Below are 21537 nucleotides of genomic sequence, written 5' to 3'. Positions count from 1 at the left end.
AGTGGTTCCAACCCTTGAATAGGTCAATATTTAAAGAGACCTCAGAACCTTGTCTGTGTTCCAAGTTCTTTGCACTTGAGAGCTGAAGGAAAGATTCCTTAGGTGGGGGTCCCCTCACATTAAGATGATTAGAGACCACTGGCTCATTGGTTTAATACTTTTGCTTTGAAGAAATATAATTTTAACATAATTAGTTCATCTTCTTCTCTTTCAAAATTTTAAAAAGAGATCTGGGCCCCTGCTTCTTATTCTCAGGGAGCTAGTTTCTGGGCAAAGGAAAGAGCGACAGAGGCAGAAGGAAGGTGGTGCCCTGGTGGGGCTCCACAGGAGCATCAGCTCAGAGGGCCAGGTATTAGGAGAATCCAGTCACACACTTGTTCTTTGAGTTCTATTTCTGGAGGGTTTTTTTCTCTTTTTTTTGAGGAAGATTAGCCCTGAGCTAACTACTGCCAATCCTCCTCTTTTTGCTGAGGAAGACTGGCTCTGAGCTAACATCCATGCCCATCTTCCTCTGCTTTATGCGTGGGACGCCTACCACAGCATGGCTTTTTGCCAAGTGGTGCCACATCCACACCCGGGATCCAAACCGGTGAACCCCAGGCCACTGAGAAGTGGAACGTGCAAACTTAACCGCTGCACCGTGGGGCTGGCCCCTGGAGGGTTTCTTAATTTTATAGTTTCTTAGTAGTTGCAGAATGATAAAGTAGAGAGAGCATTAACTTTGGAGTCAGTCAGATGAATCCTAATCAACGAATGGACTTCTGTGTGACCTGGGGCTATTTATGTAACCTCTCCTGAGTCACAGTGCATGAGGCTGAACTCTGGTTACAAGGGACAAAAATCCAACTCTAAACTAGGTTAAATGTATGACATCATCAGGTCTGCCTCTGTCTCTTTCAATTCTAGGGTCCCTGTATTTCATTCTAATAGCATACTGCTTCCTCCATTTGGCTAATGGAGGAGGATCTCAAAACTGACATCACTCCAGAAAGACAGCATCTCTTTCTTTCAACAACTATATATAAAATCCTAGAGACTCTGATTGCCCTAGCTTGAGTCTTGTGCTCATCCCTATCCAGGCCTAAGTCAGGCATCTACCTTTGTAGACAGGGAGAGAAGATTAATGACTAGGATTGCCAGTTAAGATACAGGATGTCCCACTAAATCTGAATTTCATCTGAACAACAAATAAGTTTTTAGTGTTGGTCCCATGCAATATTTGGGACATACTTATACTAGAAAGGTATTTATTGTTTATCTGAAATTCAAATTTAAATTCTAATTGTTCTGTGAGATATTTGGGACCTACTTATCTGATTTGCATGTTAGCAAATGTAGGACAGTCCAGGAACTCACAAGCAGGTCAGATAAGTTTCTTTTTTGTTTTTTAAAAAAGATTGGCACCTGAGCTAACAACTGTTGCCCATCTTCTTCTTCTTTTTTTTTTCTTTCTGCTTTTTCTCCCCAAATCCCCCCAGTACATAGTTGTATATATATATTTTTTTAGTTGTGGGCCCTTCTAGTCGTGGCATGCGGGACACCGCCTCAGCGTAGCCTGATGAGTGGTGCCCTGTCTGCGCTCAGGATCCAAACCAGCAAAACCCCGGGTCACTGCAGCGGAGCAAGCAAAGTTAACCACTCGGCACGGGGCTGGCCCCAGATAGTTTCTGTATGATGTTCTGATGCCTACATGGTTTGTACCACATCCACAGAACACTACAGACATCCCTGCTACCACCACCTCTGCCGGCAACCTACTACCTCCTTTGCTTTGCATATTCTTAGAGGAGTTGTTAGGTGTGCTGTCTTCTACCGCTGATTTTTGAAGAGGTTTCTGGGACCCAGTTTTCAGTGATTATGTACAACTGCACTGTCACCCAAAGGCCTCAGGCACTAGCCCAGACATCAATCTGATAGGCAAACACCAAGCCATTCAGAATTTCTCTTCCATCATGATGACTTTCTCTTCCACCAGGATGAGTTATCTCCTAGGAGGGACATAGGCCCCTCTTGCAAACAACCCTCAGGAAAGCCACTAATCCCCCAGAGAGAGCTCAGACTCAAATTAGGACAGCCTATGACTCAAATCCCCTTGATTCAAGGCATGGTCTTGGCGTTCTAGAGTTGACTATCTAAATAATTCAAGGATACCTGTATATACTAAAAAAATTATATCAAAACCTTAATGTGCTATGTGAGTTAAATATTGAGCGAAAAATAAGTTGAATTGATAAAAAGTATTTAGATCTGCAACCAGACCTGTCATCTGGGGTGTCAACAGTCCAGTGTGTCTGGATCAGTTGTGAGATATATCACAGCACTGACCGCTTCACAAGCTTTATAAAATAGAGTAGCATATCCATCACAGGAAACATAGAATAATCAAATTAGGATGATTTGAGAATGGTTTATTTATAAAGATTCTATTTCCAAAGGTGGAGACGTAGGGTAGCCGTAAGACATAATGCAGGAACCCCAGGGCTAGTAACAACTTGGCTGATACCAGCCCCAGGCTCTAAGAGATGAGAGACGGGAGAGATAGCTCAGATCCAGAAAGAGAGAGTCATGGAAAGCAGTGCTACTAAAGTGTGGCCTGTGAACTGATTCCAGTTTCTGAACTTAGCGGTCTGCAATGAGATAAGAGTATAAAAATTGAGAGTATTTAACAACTTCTTCAATAATTTGACATCACTGAGATATCCAAGCCTGTGATATCTTGTAATAAAAAACAAACAAGATCAGGGCCGGCCTGGTGGCGCAGTGGTTAAGTGTACACGTTCTGCTTTGGCAGCCTGGGGTTTGCCGGTTCGGATCCTGGGTGTGGACATGGCACCGCTTGGCATGCCATGCTGTGGTAGGCATCCCACATATAAAGTAGAGGAAGTTGGTCATGGATGTTAGCTCAGGGCCAGTCTTCCTCAGCAAAAAGAGGAGGATTGGTGGCAGATGTTAGCTCAGGGCTAATCTTCCTCAAAAAAAAGAAAAAGAAGAAGAACAAAGCAATAAACAAAATCAGTCCATGATGAAATGGAAATGAAAACAACAAAACCTGGTCCTTTATCATGAATGGTTTGGGAAGCCCTGGTGTAGAGAAAGCAGCCTTGAGGTGAGCATTCCCTTTAGTTAAGGGACACAGGCAGAGCTCGAGGTCATCCAAGGGCTGGAGCCAGGGAATTAAACACTCGGACTTCGTTCTTCTTTCCTCCTATCTCCTGCCAGTGCCACCCATTGGCCAAACCCAACCAGAAACTAGGGAGAGGGTACGGAAGCACTGCTTTTTGTTTTTTATTGATGTAACATTGATTTATAACATTATATAGATTTCAGGTGCACATCATTATAATTCAACTTATGTATACATTACATCACGTTCACCACCAAAAGTCTAGTTTCCTTGTATCACTGGTACAAATGTGCACCTTCATTCATTTTCCCCTCCTACACCTCCCACTTGCGCTCTGATAACCACCAACATAACATGTTCTCTGTATCTATGTGATTGTTTGCTTCTGCTGCTGCTGCTGTTTTTATCTTCCACATCTGTGTGAAATCATAAGGTATTTGTCTTTCTCTGTCTGACTTATTTCAGTTAACATAATACCCTTAAGGTCCATCCATGTTGTCAGAAATGGTAAGATTTCATCCTTTTATGGCTGAGTAGTATTCCATTGTATATCTACACCACATCTTCTTTATCCATTCATCCATCAATGGATACTTAGATGGTTCCGTGTCTTGGCTGTTGTGAATAATTTTGCAGTGAACATAGGGTGCATACACCTTTTCAAATTAGTGCTTTTGTGTTCTTTGGATAAATACCCAAAAGTGGAATAGCTGGATCATCTATTTTTAATTTGAAGAATGTCCATACTCTTTTCCATAGTGACTGCATCAATTTACATCCGCACCAGCAGTGTAAAGTGTTCCTTTTCGCCACATCCTCTCCAACATTTGACACTTCCTGTCTTTTTAAGAATAGCCATTCTGACAGGTATGAGGTGATATTTCACTGTAGTTTTGATTTGCATTTCCCTAATATTGATGTTTCAAGAAAGCACTGTTGATGCAGTCTAAACTGACCCAAACCTGCCAGAGCCCCAAGGGAGCGCAGGGTAGGGGAGAGTGAAGGGAGGGTCTGGAGGAGCAAACTGAAGATTTCCGGCATAAGCAAACCCAAAGTTATTCCTGTTACATCTCTGCTTTGGATTACATTCCAATTCTAGCATGGAAGAGAAAGTATATTTTTTTTAGCAGAAGTATCTTCCCCTTCAATAAGTGCTCCTTGAACTATGTTGAAGGCTTGGGGAGCTCTTTGAGGCAGGGTATTGGAATGTCCCACTTTTGCTTGTACCATTCCTTAAGGACATTACCAAAGCAGCAGTGGAGCAAAAAATAGCTGCAAGGTCTTCTAGGATGAGTCTGGCCTGGCAAGGAATGGGGCATTTGCCCAGCATGTTAATTATCTGTGATGACTTAGTAGTGTTTCCATTTGTTTGAGTTAAACTGTGTTACCCAGAATTCCCTTTCTAGAATGTTTCTAGATAAGGTGGGCTGTAGAAGATATTCTCTTGCAAGAGTTGCAGGATGGAAGGAAAGTGGCAGCCATTTTGTTGTACTCACAAGCTTTCTTCCAGTTGTTCAATCAAACACTAATTTAGGTGCTGCCGCAAAGGGATTTTGCAGATTTAAGTGAAGTCCCTAATGAGATGACTTTAAATGAGGGAAATTATCCTGGGTGGGCCTGACTTGATAGGTAGGAAGGCCTTACAATAGAGACCCTGCCTGTGGACAATAGCTTTAGCCCATGCTCCTGGGGTTCCAGACCACTTGTGTTCTTCCCTTCTTGACTGCCTGCCATATAGACTTTGGACTTGCTTATCCAGCCTCCACAGTTGCATAAGCAAATTCCTTGTAATAAATTCCCGAATATCTATGTATCTATCTATCTATCTATCCTACTGGTTCTGCTGAGAAAGAGAGAGAGAGAAAGATGATAGATGATAGATAGATAGATAGATAGATAGATAGATAGATAGATAGACAGACAGACAGACAGATAGATAGATAGATAGATAGATAGATAGATAGATAGATAATCTTACTGGTTCTGCCTCCCTGGTTAAACCTTGACTGATAACACTACTTCTCACAGCTGAGCAGGCAGGGAAGGCAATGGAAGGCAGTCCTGATTCCAGCCCCTGGGCCACCTCCTCCACACCATCACCAGCTCAATGTCATCCTGTCCAGACCCAGCAGCTCTGACCATTACTGTCCTTCTCATGACCCCCAATACCACAGACAGCTCCTCTATTCCAACTAAAGAAGGAAGACCTCAAAGGCAAGGAAGGACAGTAATCAGGGAACCCAGAAGAATGGCCTGGTGGAAGAATGGAGGTGGAAAGAGTGAATGCAAAGAACTGAGTGAGTGATTTGCAGAAGGGAGAGGAAGAAGAGGGGTGGGGAAGCAGGATGTGTGGTCTGGCAACGGCACGGAGGAGCAGATCTGGAGGAAAGGAGAGAGTGGGACAGCGAGCAGGAGGAGGAGGCTGGCAGGGACACCTTTGTTTAGCTTTGCCAGGTTAGTGTCATCCCCTCCTTGGGGTAGGGAAGACTGTCCCCACTAGAAGGCCACCCCACACTTCAGTTATAAATTATCTGTGGAGAACCACTCCATACTATAAGTGACTGACCTTTTTTTACCCAGCTTTCATTATTCTCAGGTTTACATTATTTTTTTAGCATTAAAAAGCATAACAATTTGTTGTTCATATACTTGCTTTAAATTTTTTGATGTAAAAGTAAGGCACAGAAAAGTGGCTCTAATATGCTACCACTTATGTAAAATAAGGGGTATAGATACATATATCCTGTGTACATAGACCCAGAGGAACAAATTCTGCTTCAAGGGTGGAGAACTGGAGATCAGAGCTGCAAAGGAGGCTTTTCACTATACATTTCTTATAATTTTTAATTTGCCACTTATATATATATTTTATTGATTGATTGAGGAAGATTAACCCTGAGCTAACATCTGCTGCCAAACTTCCTCTTTTTGGTGAGGAAGATTGGCCCTGAGCTGACATCTGTGCCCATCTTCCTCTGTTTTATATGTGGGACGCCTCCCACACCATGGCATGATAAGTGGTGCTAGGTCTGCTCCCAGGATCTGAACCGGTAAACCCTGGGCTGCCAAAGCAGAGCGTGTGAACTTAACTGCTACGCCACTGGGTTGGCCCCCCATATATATTAATAATTTTAAAAATAATATAAACTTGCTTATGAACAAATTCTCATTATATATATTGATCATTCTGTCACTCTTGCAATATATCTTTGGGTGTAACTAAAATGCATACAGTAGGCAGCCACTGCTATCCTTATCTTTTTCCTAAGCCTCTCCAAAGCTTAACCTGTTATGACAGCGATGTGATACTCCCCATGTTGGTATTTCCACTTAGATTCTATTCCTCCTCAGTAAACACAGGATTTGTGCCAGTTAACTCCATGGGCTGTGGTGATTACGCTCACCCTTGGCACAACCATCCATCCCCCGTACTTTGCGGGAAAAGGAGAAAGCCCTACACCACATAAAGCCAAGTTTTCTGGACCAGTTTTAGTGAGCGCTCCAGAACAAAGGGAACGCATTTTGTACCCATTTAAATGGAAACCAGGCATCTCTGCTTAGGATGTGCATCTCAATTAAGAAAACAAAGCTGCCCCCACCACAGAGGAGACAGTATATACGAGATGCATCACGGAGGGGCTCTCTTTCTCTGGTTTTTCTCCAATAGAAACTCACATTATGGGTTTGGGCTTAAACAATTATTTATGGTCTCTAGAATCACGGCAGCACAGGGGAATGAGAGCACATCAAATTATTTTGTATTTTAAAAAACCCACAGAGAAGCTTTGTGTGATTACAAAGTAACGGATCCGGATGAGAGTGAGATTTGCCAGCTGGAACCACTGAGGAGAGGGCTCTTGGTGGTAAAGCAACCACGTCTTGAGAAAATGACTAGTACGTGTTGCAGGCTCAATGGAATTTGCTTAATAAGTTGCACATTTGTCATTGTAGGTCAGTTCTTTGGGTGCCAGGAGACATAACTTCCTCATTATATAATCAAATATTTGTCCTTGCTGGAAAATTAGCATCGAAGAACGTCCATTGCTCTGCCGTTTCCAAAAAGCCTTTCTCCGGCCAGCTGGGTGTTCTGAATGGAGCCTCCATCATAGGGAACATTTTGAAAGCTAAGGGTGGCCTTGGGCGTTGGCCCCTCTGCCACTTATCTTTGCACCTTCTCTGAGAGACTGTGACCCAACCTCTCTAAACAGGCTTATGGGCAGAAGGAGAGGAGCTGTTTGCTCACGGTCTTAGGCAGAGGGGGGAAGCCAGAAGATTCCTAATTTTTCAGCTTGCAGCTTTCTATCTATTTGGCCATAGATTTTGTCATCTGCAGCAACATGCTAATTGCTCTGAGGGACTTAAAGACAAAACATCTTCATTTTTTAAGATTTTTTTTTCATCTTAGGTGCCCATATCCATAGGTGTTTGGCTCTACAATCTTTGAAGTCTTCTTTCAAGAACGACAAAACTTTTCATTTCACCTTAAAGCCTCTTTAGTTAATCTTATGTGTTTTGATTTTGAGCAAGTTCAGAATTTCTTCATTCGTTTTGGCTTCATAGTGGGCAAATACATGTAAATAATTCGATTTGCTCCAGGTAAAAGAACTTTTGAGAGGAGACTTCCTACAATATTTATTCAAGAGGTGACTTGAAGAAGATAATTTGCTTTCAACAGGTGAGACATCTAGAAAGTGGCTCTCACCACTGATCCAGAAGTTACACATCCATCCTTGCAGGTCAGTCAGTTCTCCTCTCCAATGTGGGAGGAGACACTGTTTAGGAAGGAACATTTTCCAGAAGCCCTCTAGCCCTTCCGTTATATCACATTGTCCAGAACTGAGTCGTATGACCACGCCTAAACCAATCACTGGCAACAGGAATTGGGGCCACTGTGATCAGCTCACACCAAACAGGAGGCAGCTCTAGAGGTGGGACTGAGTCATGAGGCGAAGGAACAGACAGCCCCCTCCTTGCCGGGCCAACAAGGAAGAAGTAGGTAAAAAGCCACAACCACCGGTGTCAGCCTCTTAGCCCCATTTTTCAGATGTGGAAGCCAGGCTCACTGCGGATGGAATAAAGATTCGAACCATCTTTGGTTCCAAAGTCTGATCCTAATTACTATCTCAGTCCTTTAGCCCGAGAAAAGTCTGGTTTGAACTAACTGGATTTGAGCTATTCAGGACAGACCTCATCTGATGTTAGGAAGGCATTTTTTAGGACGGCGCAGCAACTCCTCACTATTTTTAGTATGAAGGCCCTTTAATAATAATACAGTAGCATCTCCATATATTTTGGGGAAAAGAGCAATATCAGTGTTAGAGATATATGGTTTTGGTTTATAGACAAAGCTTGGTGAGAATATGGGTTCATACTCACCTTGCGGTAGTAACTCCATGGCCACTTTGGATACCTGCTCAGTCACACAATGAGAGTCCCTGCATTTCTCATCTGTAAAATGAGGATAATAAGACCTACTTTGAAAGGCTGTTGGAAGGATTAGGACAAAAGTGTACGCACGGAGCTTAATATGATGACTGGTCCATTATAGGTATCCCAAAAGCACACGCTATTATTTTGTGTTTGTACATGGGCCAAACCTTAAGATACATAATAGGTAAGAATTTTGAAGAGCTTTGAACCAATTAAAACAGAAATGTGGATTCATGGGAAGGTTAGACACCATTAATATGTGAATACTTGAGCATCCAAGAAATCAAAGTAACTGTTTAATAAATAATCCAAGTCTTGGAGACTTTGAAGAGTAGATTGTGAAATTGCACTGCATTTAAAAAAATCTCCAGAAAACTCATTGACAGCCAATGAAATCATTAACATCTAGAGGGTCATTGTGATAATGTATGAACTGGGTTTACCCTGTGTTCTTGTACAAATGCACTGTGTGTCTAGGGTTCATAAGGTCAGGGAAGTATAGGAAGCAGAATTTGGCCCAGTACATTATGTATGCAATATGATTAATAAACTTGTGAAATCAAATTTGTTGTGAGGAAACAAAGTCTTTCCGACAAGGACTGTGCCTTAACCAAAACAAAACAATTTTAAAAGAGACATTTTTTGTTACTTCTATCCAATTTACTCATCAGACAACATTTTTAAGAGCACAAGATTTAATTTGATCTCAAAGTTTCCATATTATTGCTGAACTTTATGGAAGGAGCCATTCCATTTATGTTACTTTTAAAAATAAAGAAGTTTCTCTTTAATGACATTTACCATTTTCATTTCTAATTAATTTCCTGTTCTGGTCCTTAAGGAAAAATGTTGTTTTAATAATATCAAGAAGTTTTAGAATGGCATATTAACTGCTAAGACATTTCTAAATGTCTTTTAATTTTTCTTTTTAGATGAACCATTACTGGTTGAATTTTAAAATTACAAAAGATGGTTCTATTGGCTTATAGGTTTTCCGGTTGCGTTGGTAAATTCCTAGTGGCAACATAACCTCCATATAATATCCTATTCCACAAAACTCCACTAAAGAGTGAGACCTGTTTTTTTCCCCCTACATCCTACCAAGACATCAAGTTAAACCGATTTCACATGTGGAGAAGGCTGCTGAACTCATTTTCCTTCTTGGGAGCAGGGGAGAGAAGTAGAAGGGGAGGAAAAAGAAAAGAACTTAAAATGAATTCCAGCTCACCTATAAGCCAAGCCAAATAAAGACAGTATAGGGATTAAGACTGTGGGCTCTGGAGTACAAAAAAGGAAGAAAGAAAAAAAAAAGACCTAGGCGAAATTCTTCCTTGTTGCGGCAAATACGTCCTAGTGATGTAAGATGTTAACAATAGAGGAACCTGGGAGAGAGGGATATGGAGACTCTTGGTAATATCTTTGCAACTTTTTTGTAAATCTAAAACTATTTTAAGTGAATAGTACGTTAAAAAAACACACACACACACACACACCCGGGTGTGACTTCTGGCTCTGCCATGTGTTAGCTGTGTTAACCTTGAGCAAATTATTTAACCCCTTGAAACCTCAATTTCATTCATCCAAAAAGTGCCCATACAGAGCCTACGTCAAAAGACTGTTTTGAGGATTAAATGAGCTAATGAAGTGCTTGGCACAGCGCTCACCATGAAAATTACTTGTTATCGTTAACATGTCCCACCAAAGGACCAGACATTGTAGTATGCAATGGAAGGCACAGCAGCTCATATTTACCATGTCCTGTTTTCTTTCTGATTTCTCCATACCTGTTGATAGCACAATAATCTTCACGATTACCCAGGCTCTGAACACATTTTAGAGTTTCTCTTTCCCTTGACCTTGTATTCAATCAGGCAGTAGGTCCTGTTAAACCTATTGGTGTAACACTTTCAATCTTGTCATCTCTTCATTCCTACCATTACTACCCTGGCTCTGGCCTTGTCCTCCTGGCTTCTCTGCCTATTTCCTCTGCTTTTCCAAGCCCTCCTCCAGCATGGTCTCACTAATCTCTCTAAATCATGCTGCCTAACCTTCAACAACTCTCCAATTTCTATGAACCAAATTTCTCAATTCTTGGCTTTGACATTCAAGACTACCCATGATCTAGCCTCAATTTACCTTTCCAGCTGTATTTCCAACTTCTCTCCTTCATACAGTCATAGGTCTACTTTACCTGAATCATTAGCTTGTTGTGAGATATGCCTAAACTTTAAGTAACAGGAGACACTGAGGCCCAAAGACGCTAAGAAAATAGCCAAAGTTCAGAGTTAATGACAAAGCAGACGTTAGGTCACTGATGCCATTCTAAGTTAATACTTGGGGAGTACCCAACACCTGCCAACATACAGCAATGATAGAAAAAAACAGAAAGAGAAAAAAGGCAATAAAAACAAGATGTCTCTGAGGACTTGAAAAGTAAGGTATGACCTCCTCTGGATCCAAAAGCAGTAGAGGTGGCCAGGAGCTCCTACAGAATAGAGCAAGGACTAAAAGCATCCAACTTGAAGGGAATAAAGGACACACTGATTGTTTAAACTAGTAACCGAAGCAGAGCTCCTTTGCCCTACGGAGACTGAAAAGCTACAAGCACTGCCTGAGGCCACAGCTTCTGTAGCAGCCATACACCTAAACAGCCTGGTGGATACAGGCAGAGCCTTGCAGCCAGAACCTGAGCCAAGCTGCCTGCTGGCCCAGTGACTAGATTTAGGAAAGCCTAACGGATCAGAAACTACCTTTATAAGACCTGATTTTGCTCTGGGGACCCAACGGTCCAGGTGGAGACAACCACAAAACTCTAGACAGGGTGGAAGGAGAAAACTCAGAAGAGACCAAAAAAAGTCCTCTTCTCTGTTAGACTGCAAGCTAAAATTCCATACACATGGGAGAAACTAAGTCTATGAAAGGCAATAAAAGCAGCAGTTTGGATATGACCTCACTCCCAGGCGACACCAATAATTATTCTAGAAGTAACTTGAAAATAAGTATTTTTAAGTCTTTAAAAATATAAAGAAATAGAATCTATTTAAAAAATCAAGATTACTAAATGAAACAAGCAGAAATTATACAAAAAGTGTAGGTATTAACACACCAACTAGAAATCCTGGGAGTAAAAAACTCAGTAAGTGGAATAAACAAAGACAGAATTAGCAAACTGGAAGATGGTACTGAGGAATTCTACAAAACAGCAGAGATAAAAGTAGACAAGAGAATAATTAAGAGAGACAGAGGACGGGATTATGTTTACTAAGAGTCCTAGAAGTAGAGAATATAAGAAATTGTGAAGCTATGTTCACCTCCTTCAAATCCTTATCCAGATGTTACCATCTCAGTGTGATCCACCCCACTGCTCCCTTTAAAACTGTGACCACCTCTCCCCTACCATTCCTTCTTCAAGCCCTTACCTGGTGTTAATTTTCTGTCTAGCACTTACCAGCTTCTAACATACTACATAAATTATGTATATTTATTGTCTCCCCCGACTAGAATGTGAGAGCTATGAGAGTAGAAACTCGTCTGCTTTGATAACTGCTGTATCCCCCAGAACATTAACAAGCAATGTTATACTTCATAAACACTTATTGAATGAATGGATAATTAACGGCCAAGTATTTTTCATATCAGAATAAAAGCAGTGAGTCCTCAGTTTGAAGGTGAACAGTAAAGATCTAAAAAAAAAGTTGTAACACATTATTGTGACAATTGAAGCAATTTGAATATAGACTGTCGAGATGTTTATGAAAATTCAATTTCCTAATTATGATGATTGTATTTATGTAAGAAAATATTTTTGTTCTTAGGAGATACATGCTGAGCTACTGAAGGATGAATTGTCATGGTGTCTGCAACTATATTTCATGGTTAAGGAAAAATATATTTACATATTACATAGGCATACATACATATATGTATATTTACAAATAAATATAAAGCATATGTGGAAATTTAATAATTGGTAAATCTAAATGAAAGGTATATAGGTGTTTATTTTCTACAGATAATGAAGTTTTTCAAGATAAAAAGTTGGCAAAAATAAAGGAAAAATGAATAAGTACATAAAAGAGATTGAACTCCAGTACTTAGCAGAATAAAAATAAGGGAAATTATGGTAGAGTGAAGAGGTCAGTAATTCCTCTCCTCCCCCTAAAATAACTATAAAATTGGAAAAAATAGTCAAAAACAACCCTTTCAGGGCTCTGGAAATTAACCAAAGAGAAAGAACAAATTGAGAAGCTGCTGAACTTTGGAAGATCGGGGTGGGGGGCATTCTTATATGGGGATACTTCCATTCTCTTCCCTGGCTTGATGGGTGAGGAAGTGCTAACAAGTCAGGGAGGGTACTGAAAACTAACAGCTTCTCTGCCAGAGTGGACTGAATTAATCTGGAGCAGAAGGCAAGGAGCCCAATGGTATTGCTAGTAAAGCCAGCAAGGTTAGAGGGCTAAAAACAGGAAAGGTGTACAGCTCTGCTTGCCTGAGACTGTGGTCCCATTTGAGACAAGAGACCAGCAGACTAATTAAAAAATTAGCAGGGAGAAATCCTGAAATAAGGGGCTAAATAAACTCTTCACACATATGTGCCTGAGTGGGAGGCTGCATGCATATGTAGGGAAGACCTAAGAGGGTCCAAGTTCTCTGAGAAAGAGGATGTGCACATGTGCAGGGAAGACCTGGAAAGTCTCAAGGAGGAAATAAAAGTGGGTAAGACTAGGAAATTTACCTGCACGTTGAATGCACACCCCAATACACCCACAGATACATCAAGAGAGGGTGGAAAACCTACTGACTCAAGGTTTTTGAGCACAACCTCTCACCAATCATGGTTGACCATTAAACTATATAGATGCAGGGGCATCCCCTGAAATGCCAGGCTTAAAAACTAAGAATACAAATTAAAATAACTGAGTAGAGAAATCAGCAAACACATATCACAGGGGAGAGATTTTGTAGATTAAGTTCAGATGAATTAAAAAGCAAATCAAAACAACAACAACAACAAAAACCAGCAGCACAACCCTGAGGGGAACAAATATCCAATCCAGAGTTGCTACAATGTTACATAAAATCTCCAGTTTTCAAGAAATTTATGAAGCATATCAAGAAATAGAAAAGTGTGACTCATATTCAAGAAGAAACATTGTCAGAGAAACTATGTGTGTACTTGGATGTTGAATTTAATAAACAAAGACCAAAATTCACAGAAGGATAAATACTGCATGATTCTACTTATATGAGATATCTAAAAGTCAAACTCATGGAAACATAAAATGATGGTTGCCAGGGGCTGGGGGGAGGAGCAAATGGAGATTAACCATTTCAAGGGGTATAAAGTTTTAGTTCAAGGGGTATAAAGTTTTAGTTATGCAAGATGAATAGGTTCTAGAGATCCAGTGTACAACACTGGGCCTACAGTTAACAATACTGTGTTGTGTCCTTAAAAATGTAAGAGAGTAAATCTCATGTTAACTGTTCACAGTACAATTTAAAAAAAAAGACTACAAAGCAGTCATTATAAATTTGTTTAAAAAATTAAAGGAAACAATGAATAAAGAATTAAAGGGAAATATAACAATGACTCTTCAGGGAATCTAAAAAGAAGGAAACTATAAAAAAGAACCAAATGAAAACTATAGAGTGAAAAAGTATAATAATGAAAATGAAATTCCTAGATAGGCTCTACAGCAGAATTGAGATGGCAGAAGAGTCAGCAAACTTGCAGATAGATGAATAAAAATTATCCAATTTGAAAAACAAGATAATAAAGATTAAAGAGAAATGTACAGAGTCTCAAAGACCTGTGGCACAACAGCAAGAATTTCAACATACATGAGAGCCCCCAGAAGGACAGGAGAATGGGAAAGGGGTAAAAAAAAGAAAAAATAACAGAAGGAATAATGGTGAAAAAACCCTTCGAAATTTGCTAAAAATATTAATCTACAAATCTTAGAAGTTCAACAAACCTAAGTAGGATAAACACAAACAAACGCACACCCAGACACACCATGCTCAAACTGTTCAAAGCCAAAGAGAAAAACCTGAAAACAACTCATCACAAATATGAGAACAATACAATTAACAGCTAACTTTTCATCAAAAACAATGGTGGCCATAAGGCAGTGGAATGACATATTCAAAGTGCTGGAAAAAAAGATGCCAACCAAGAATTCTAAATCCATCAAATTCTATCCTTCAAAAATGAATTTGAAATATATTCCAAAATAAAGGTGGAGAGAATTTGTTGCTGGCATACTTGCCTTACATGAAATACTAAAGAAGTCCTTCAGATGAAGAGGAATGACAATAGATTCAGTAACTTAGCTATAGGAAAAAATGAAGAGCAGCAAAAACGGTAAATATGTGGGTAAATAAAAATACATATATATATATATATACGCACTATACATATATATTAAAATCCTTTCTTCTCTTAAATTCTTTAAAGCAATAATTATAACCGTATTGTTGTTGTATAATAATATATAGATGTAATATATATAACAATTAACAGTACAAAGGAAGGGGGAGGAAATAAAGGTATAATAGAACAAAGATGCTATGTTCTACCAGAAGTTAGTCAATATTAACCTGAAGCAGACTGTAATAAGTTACTGTGCCTACTGTAATACCTAGAGCAACCACTTATAAAAGAACTCAAAAAATAATAAAACTCAAGAGTAATTAAGATGGTACCCTAATAAATATTTGCTTATCACAAAGAAGGCAGTTTTAAAGGAGCAACCCAATAACAACAACAAAAAAACCCCATAAGATATAGAGAAAGAAAATCCAACCATAATTTCATTAAATTTTAAGGAGCAAAAACTCCAATCCAAAAACAAAGATTGTCTGACTGTATTAAAAAGACAGCAAGATCCAACAATGTGCTGTCTCCCAGAGATCCACTTCAAATCAAAAGACACAAATAGGTTAAAAGAAAAAGGACAGAAAAAGATTTGCCATGTTAACAGTAATCATAAGAGAGCTGGAGTGGCTGTACTAATATCAGACAAAATGGACTTTAAGAAATATTACCAGAGACACAGAGAGATATTTTGTAATGATAAAAGTCAATACATCAGAAAGATATAATAAATATAAAGGTATATACACCTAAAAACAGAGCCCCAAAATACAGGAAGCAAAAACTGATAGAATTGAAAGGAGAAATAGACAATTTAACAATTATAGTTAGAAACTACAATGACCCATTCTTAATAGCTAACAGAACAAATAGGCAGAAAATCAGAAAGGCTATAGCAGACTTGATCAACACTATCAACCAACTTGACCTAACTGATATTTTCTAACACCCCATCAAAAGAGAGCAGAATATGCATTCTTTCCAGACGCATGTGAAACATTCTCCAGGATAGACCGTACGCTAGGCCATAAAACGAGTCTCAAGAAACTTAAAAGAACCGAAATCACTCAAAGTATATTCTCCAACAACAAATACATTCAAAATAAATGACAAAGAAATTTGGGAAGTTCCCAATACTTGGAAATGAAGTGACATATTTCTAAATAACCCATGGGTCAAAAAAGAAATCACGAAGGAAATTAGAAATATTTTGAGCTAAACGAAAACAGAAACAAAACATATCAAAATTTATGAGATATGGCTTAACTAGTGCTTAAAGGGAAATTTAGAGATTTAAATACCTATATTAGAAAAGAAAGATTTCAACATCAATAATCTAAACTTCTACTTTACAAATAGATAAAGAAGAGTGAGAATTAAACCTAAAGCAAGCAGAAGGAAACAAAGATCAGAGGCAGAAAAACTCAATGAAATAGGAAACAGAAAACAGCAGAGAAAACTAAAGAAACCAAAAGTTTTCTGGGAACAAAACTGATAAACATTTAGCTAGGCTAAGAGAAAAAGAGAGATGACACAGGATAAGAGGATCATAGGAGAATACCATGACCAACTTTACATCAACAAATCAGACAACTTAGACAAAATGAACAAATTACTTAAAAACTACCAAGACTGACTAAGGAAGATATAGAAAACAAAAATAGCTCTATAACAAGAAAATAAATTGAATTATTACTTAAAAATCTGCCCCTCCCCTCCCACCACACGCATACACACAAGCCCAGGATAGATGGCTTCACCTAGTGAATTCTATCCAACACTTAAAGAAGAAATAATAGCAACCCTACACAAATTCTTTCAGAAAACAGAGGCAGGGGAACTTTCCAACTCATTCTGTGAGATCAGTATTACCCTTTCACCAAAGCAAGACAAAGATATCACAAGAAAACTAGAGACCAATATGCCTTGTGAGCATGCACATGAAAATCCTTATCACAGTATCAGCAAGTGAAACCCAGCAACATATAAAAGATTAGACACCATGAGGAAGTGGGATTTATGAGAGTGTGACGTCTATGGGGCTCCTGCCTCCTCTCTGTTCTAATATCACCCTTCAGACCCATGCAAATTGCCAGAGGTAGCTTGGCCACGCAGACCCTTCATTTACCCACTAACCAATGTAGACCTTCCTTGGCGGGTGTGAGTAGAGTGTATGAGATAAAGTATCCTAATCCTATTGAAATTATGGATATTGAAAGAGAATAAGGATGCCATAAAAAAAGGAGCAGAAAGCAAGAAGATTTCCAATTTCAACCTTGATGCAAAGAGTTTAAACATCTGACAAGAATTAAAACAAAGATGAAAAAGAGGGTGAGCAATAAGCTAGCTTCTCAGTTCAGTTACACCCAGGGCTTCAAATGATCAAGCACCAACTAGAGCCACATGGAACATAAATCCAGCTGGTGCAGGGATTTTCCTAGAGTGAGAAATGTCATGCTAACTGTTGGAGAAACAACACTGTATCTTCAGGAATACAAGTGAGACTCTCAAGAGATGATGTGTTCCTATCTCCAGCTGCATGTCAACTTGAGCACTGAAATCCAATGCTAATTTTTAGGTTTATCTATATCTGGTCACCAGTTAAGGGGACAGAGCTTTCCAATCCCTAGAAGGTTCATTTCAGGTTCTTGCTTTCAGAGATGGTTATCAGCAGGAGGATGATGCATCTTGCCACTCATCCAACCACCCCCAGTGGAAAAATATACTGGATAAACCCACAAATACAGTCCATGATATGGGTAGGGGTGAGAGAGATGAGAGAAAGCTATAGTGACTATTTTCAGGAAGCACTTGCATACACCTAAAACTTTCATATTCATCTCTAAGAATCTGAAAAAAAATTAATCTAGAAACATTTCTGCATGGTTTAGAATTACAACCTTCAACCCACAGCATTAATAAGTTAGCCAATTCTGCACTATAAATGAATATAAAAATCTAATAGTTTAAAATTTTTTGCTACATGATAAAGTTTATTATTTCCATTTTTAAAAGGCAATGTTTCAGATGAAAGAAACACTGTGAAACCATAAAAGAGACAAAGAAAGTCTCTGGATGTCACAGGAGATCTGAAATAACACAAATGTCAACTAAAAAAAACTTTTAAATAATGAAACCAGGATACAGCTATGTATTTCGTGGCAATCTTGGCAAAACCTCTTTTCCCAAATGAAAGAATCAAAATTTTGAGTAGATATTTCCAGGAAAAGTATGTCTAAAGTAAATCTATAGCTTCATTAAACATGGCTAATTTCAAAAATTAAATTTGGCTGATCATACACACCAATCATCAAAGTTTCTCTTTTTTTCTGGATGAACTTCAAACATGTCAATATAACATTTCTATATTATGAAGGAAAAAATAATGTATAACAATTCTACAGACCATACGCAAGTTTATTTAAATAATTTAACACTGCATGGAGAACTAATATAATCATAAGTATAAAAATAGATGATTTAGCAAACAAATATAAGCACTACACACAAGCAGATTACACACACACCATCAGGCCTTTGGAAGATTAAGGCGACATTAATATCTCAAGTTATTTTATGAGAATACTTTACTCATGATAGTCAGATGTTATTAAAACATCTCAAAATAGGCAAAGCCCACAAATTTTTCAGTATGAAGTCTTCTCTTCCAGTGTTCTTGAGAATATATTAATGATTCTTCTTAAATACTGTACAATTAGTCTAGATTGACAAACGGGCTATCAAAGCCACTATCTTGTTGGCTAGACAGAAGAGGGATTAATCTTTTCGCAGGCTGCCGACACACTGAAGACGATCCTGTACTTCTCAGTTTTTTGAAGTCTGACTTTAATGTATCAGCCTGACGGGGCGGTGGATGGCCAAGAGTCACGCTGATTTTCCCTGGCTGGGAAGAGGTGGTTGCCTCTGACGAGTCTGGAGCGTGACCACTCTGATGTTTCATTGGTCGACTAATCGTGTTATTTTTCCCTGGATCTGAAAGACAACTGGCTGCCGGAAACTGTCTGAAATTAACAGATTCAGCCAGTGTATCCAGAGTTTCTTGTGGCCTACCCTGTGAAAATGACCCTTCACGGCTGTCGCAGGGTAAAGTGGCACTGTTGGAATGCCAGCCTATGGAGTCACTAAGGTCCCCTCCATCCTTTACTGGAGCTTCCTGAACACCCAAACTTTGACTTTTCTCAGATGTAGCATTTTCACGTTCCATTAATGGGTTACACTTATATACTTTTAAACCAAGTCTTTCATCAGGACCTCGAAAGGCTGTATGTGTGGATCCAGACTCAGAATGACTAGGGGTATATCTAGGTGAGCGTTTATTTCCTAAGGATCCAAGAAAGGGGTATGCGGCTGAAGGCAGAAGTGATCCGGAGCCAGCATCACTGAGGAGGTCCGTCTTCTTGCACAAACCGAAGCCTCTTTCACCTTCACAAGGAACAAACTCAGGAGGAACATTCCTTGGCAAAATGTCTAGGTGTTTGTAACTGTTGTCCCCGGACTGAAAGTCTGAATGTGACCCTTTGGAACCAACATGTTGTACGTCCCGGTGCTCTGCGTCCTCCAACCGCCTTTCTAAGTTACAAGCAGCCCTCCTCCTAGGAACTTGGTCGCACATATGCCTGGGGCTGGCTTTTACACTCTTTGATTTGCTTTCAATTTGACATGGTATATTCTGATTCACATCATTTCTGTTTGATTTTTCAACTCCAATCACCATCTCTGAAGTCAGAGCCAGTTCTCCTGTACACAACAAAACAGAAAATCAGGGGAAAATAAAATTAGGAGAAAATTAACATTGAAAGAAGAGAAAAAAAATTTTTTTTCATGTATTTCCAAAGAATACATATATTTTAATCATTCTCAAAGAAAATACAACAATGCTGGACATTTTAAAATACTCTTTTACATATAATGATTAGATAAAGCTAGGTAATTTTGTTATTGAAATCTGATATATTATCGCTATCTACCTGATCTATTATTTTCTTTAATGATGCTACAGTATTTCAAGAGCCAACTGCAATGTTTTCAATCCTACTCTGATGCCAAGCATGGAGTTTCTGATGAACCAAGTTTTTTTTTTTTTTAAAGATTGGCACCTGGGCTAACAACTCTTGCCAATCTTCCTTTTTTTTTTTTTTTAAGGATTGACACCTGGGCTAACAACTGTTGCCAATCTTTTTTTTTTTCCTGCTTTATTTCCCAAAGCCGCCCCCCCCCCCACCCCCAGTACATAGTTGTATATCTTAGTTGCAGGTCCTTCTAGTTGTGGGATGTGGGACGCCACCTCAACGTGGCCTGATGAGCGGTGCCATGTCCGCGCCCAGGATCCGAACCCTGGGCCGTGGCAGCGGAGCGCGCGAATTTAACCACTCGGCCACTGAGCCGGCCCCTGATGAACCAAGTTTGCTGGAAGAATCCCAACACCTACACACACACCTACACACACACACACACCTACACACACACACACACACACACACACACACACTCTAAAGCTATTTTACTACGTATATAAAGAACCCATTCGTAGCTTCTTGGGAAGCTGCTCCTTTATCATTATGAACTATCACATTGGTCCCTTTTAATGCTAACTCTAATTTACCTAATAATGTATTTAACTCTATGATTTATCTAATATCAACACTGCATTGCTTGGTATATCACTCTCCATCCCTTTATTTTGAATTTTAGATGATGTTCTTGTAAAAATAATGTATGTCTGGATTTTTAAAAACTGTTTGAAAATTGTGGGTTTGTTTTGTTTTGTTTTGAGGAAGATTAGCCCTGAGCTAACATCTGCCGCCAATCCTCCTCTTTTTGCTGAGGAAGACTGGCCCTGAGCTAACATCCATGCCCATCTTCCTCTACTTTATATATGGGACAACTGCCACAGCATAGCTTGCCAAGCGGTGCCATGTCCACACCTGGGATCCAAACCAGTGAGTCCCGGGCTGCCAAAGCAGCCCCACCAGGCTGCGCCACCAGGCTGGCCCCAGAAGTTGTGGTTTTTTAATGAGTTTAACCTATTCATATTTAGTGTAATTGTTGATGGTTCAACCTACTATTATTTTCTATTTATCCATTCTTTCTAGTTGTATTTTTTCTATTTCTTGATTCTGTTAGGTTAAAAACATTTTCTTCCAAGTTTTTCCCCTACTAGTTTGAAAGTTATGTATTCTATTTCTATTTCTCTACCAATTATCCTCAAATTTTAAGATACGTATTTAAACCTGTATTTTTCTAGTAATGGTGAAGTGATCAGTACCCAATCCCTCTCCTTGAAAATAGTAAAAATCTTAGCGTATTGTTAGTTTCCTCTACAATATTCTCTTAGGTCTTTCTGAGAATACTATACTTTTCTAACATTCTCAGGTCCTATTGCTTGTTCTAGTAATTGTATTTCCTTAGGTTTAAGATCTGTTGGTTTTTATTTTGCCTTGTTTTGAGTTTGGTGTCTGTCTTCCTGGAGCTGGCTTTCTATAAATATATGGTGATTCTTGGTTGAATGCTTATCTTTTAGATGTCCTGAGTGCGGTATCTTTTTGCACTGCTTGTTTAAAGAAGTTGGGAGCAGAGTATGAAGGAA

At 39.2% G+C, this 21537-nt stretch overlaps 1 protein-coding gene across 11 annotated transcripts in view; it reads right to left on the bottom strand.

Annotated features, from left to right (window-relative positions):
* Window positions 1-18329: 18329 nt before the first annotated feature.
* CEP152 (centrosomal protein 152) overlaps window positions 18330-21537 on the bottom strand; it is a 92313-nt gene continuing 89105 nt past the window's right edge. For all 11 annotated transcript variants that reach the window (XM_070271334.1, XM_070271365.1, XM_070271351.1 and 8 more), the window contains one exon: window positions 18330-19688. In XM_070271334.1, coding sequence (XP_070127435.1) covers window positions 18646-19688 — 1043 coding nt within the window. In that variant the 3' untranslated portion in view covers window positions 18330-18645. The remainder of the gene's footprint in view (window positions 19689-21537) is intronic.

The sequence above is a fragment of the Equus caballus genome, chromosome 1, assembly GCF_041296265.1.
Source record: "Equus caballus isolate H_3958 breed thoroughbred chromosome 1, TB-T2T, whole genome shotgun sequence".
Lineage (NCBI taxonomy): Eukaryota > Metazoa > Chordata > Mammalia > Perissodactyla > Equidae > Equus > Equus caballus.
The sequence above is the reverse complement of the archived record's forward strand: the minus strand, read 5'-3'. Positions and strand labels throughout refer to the sequence as shown.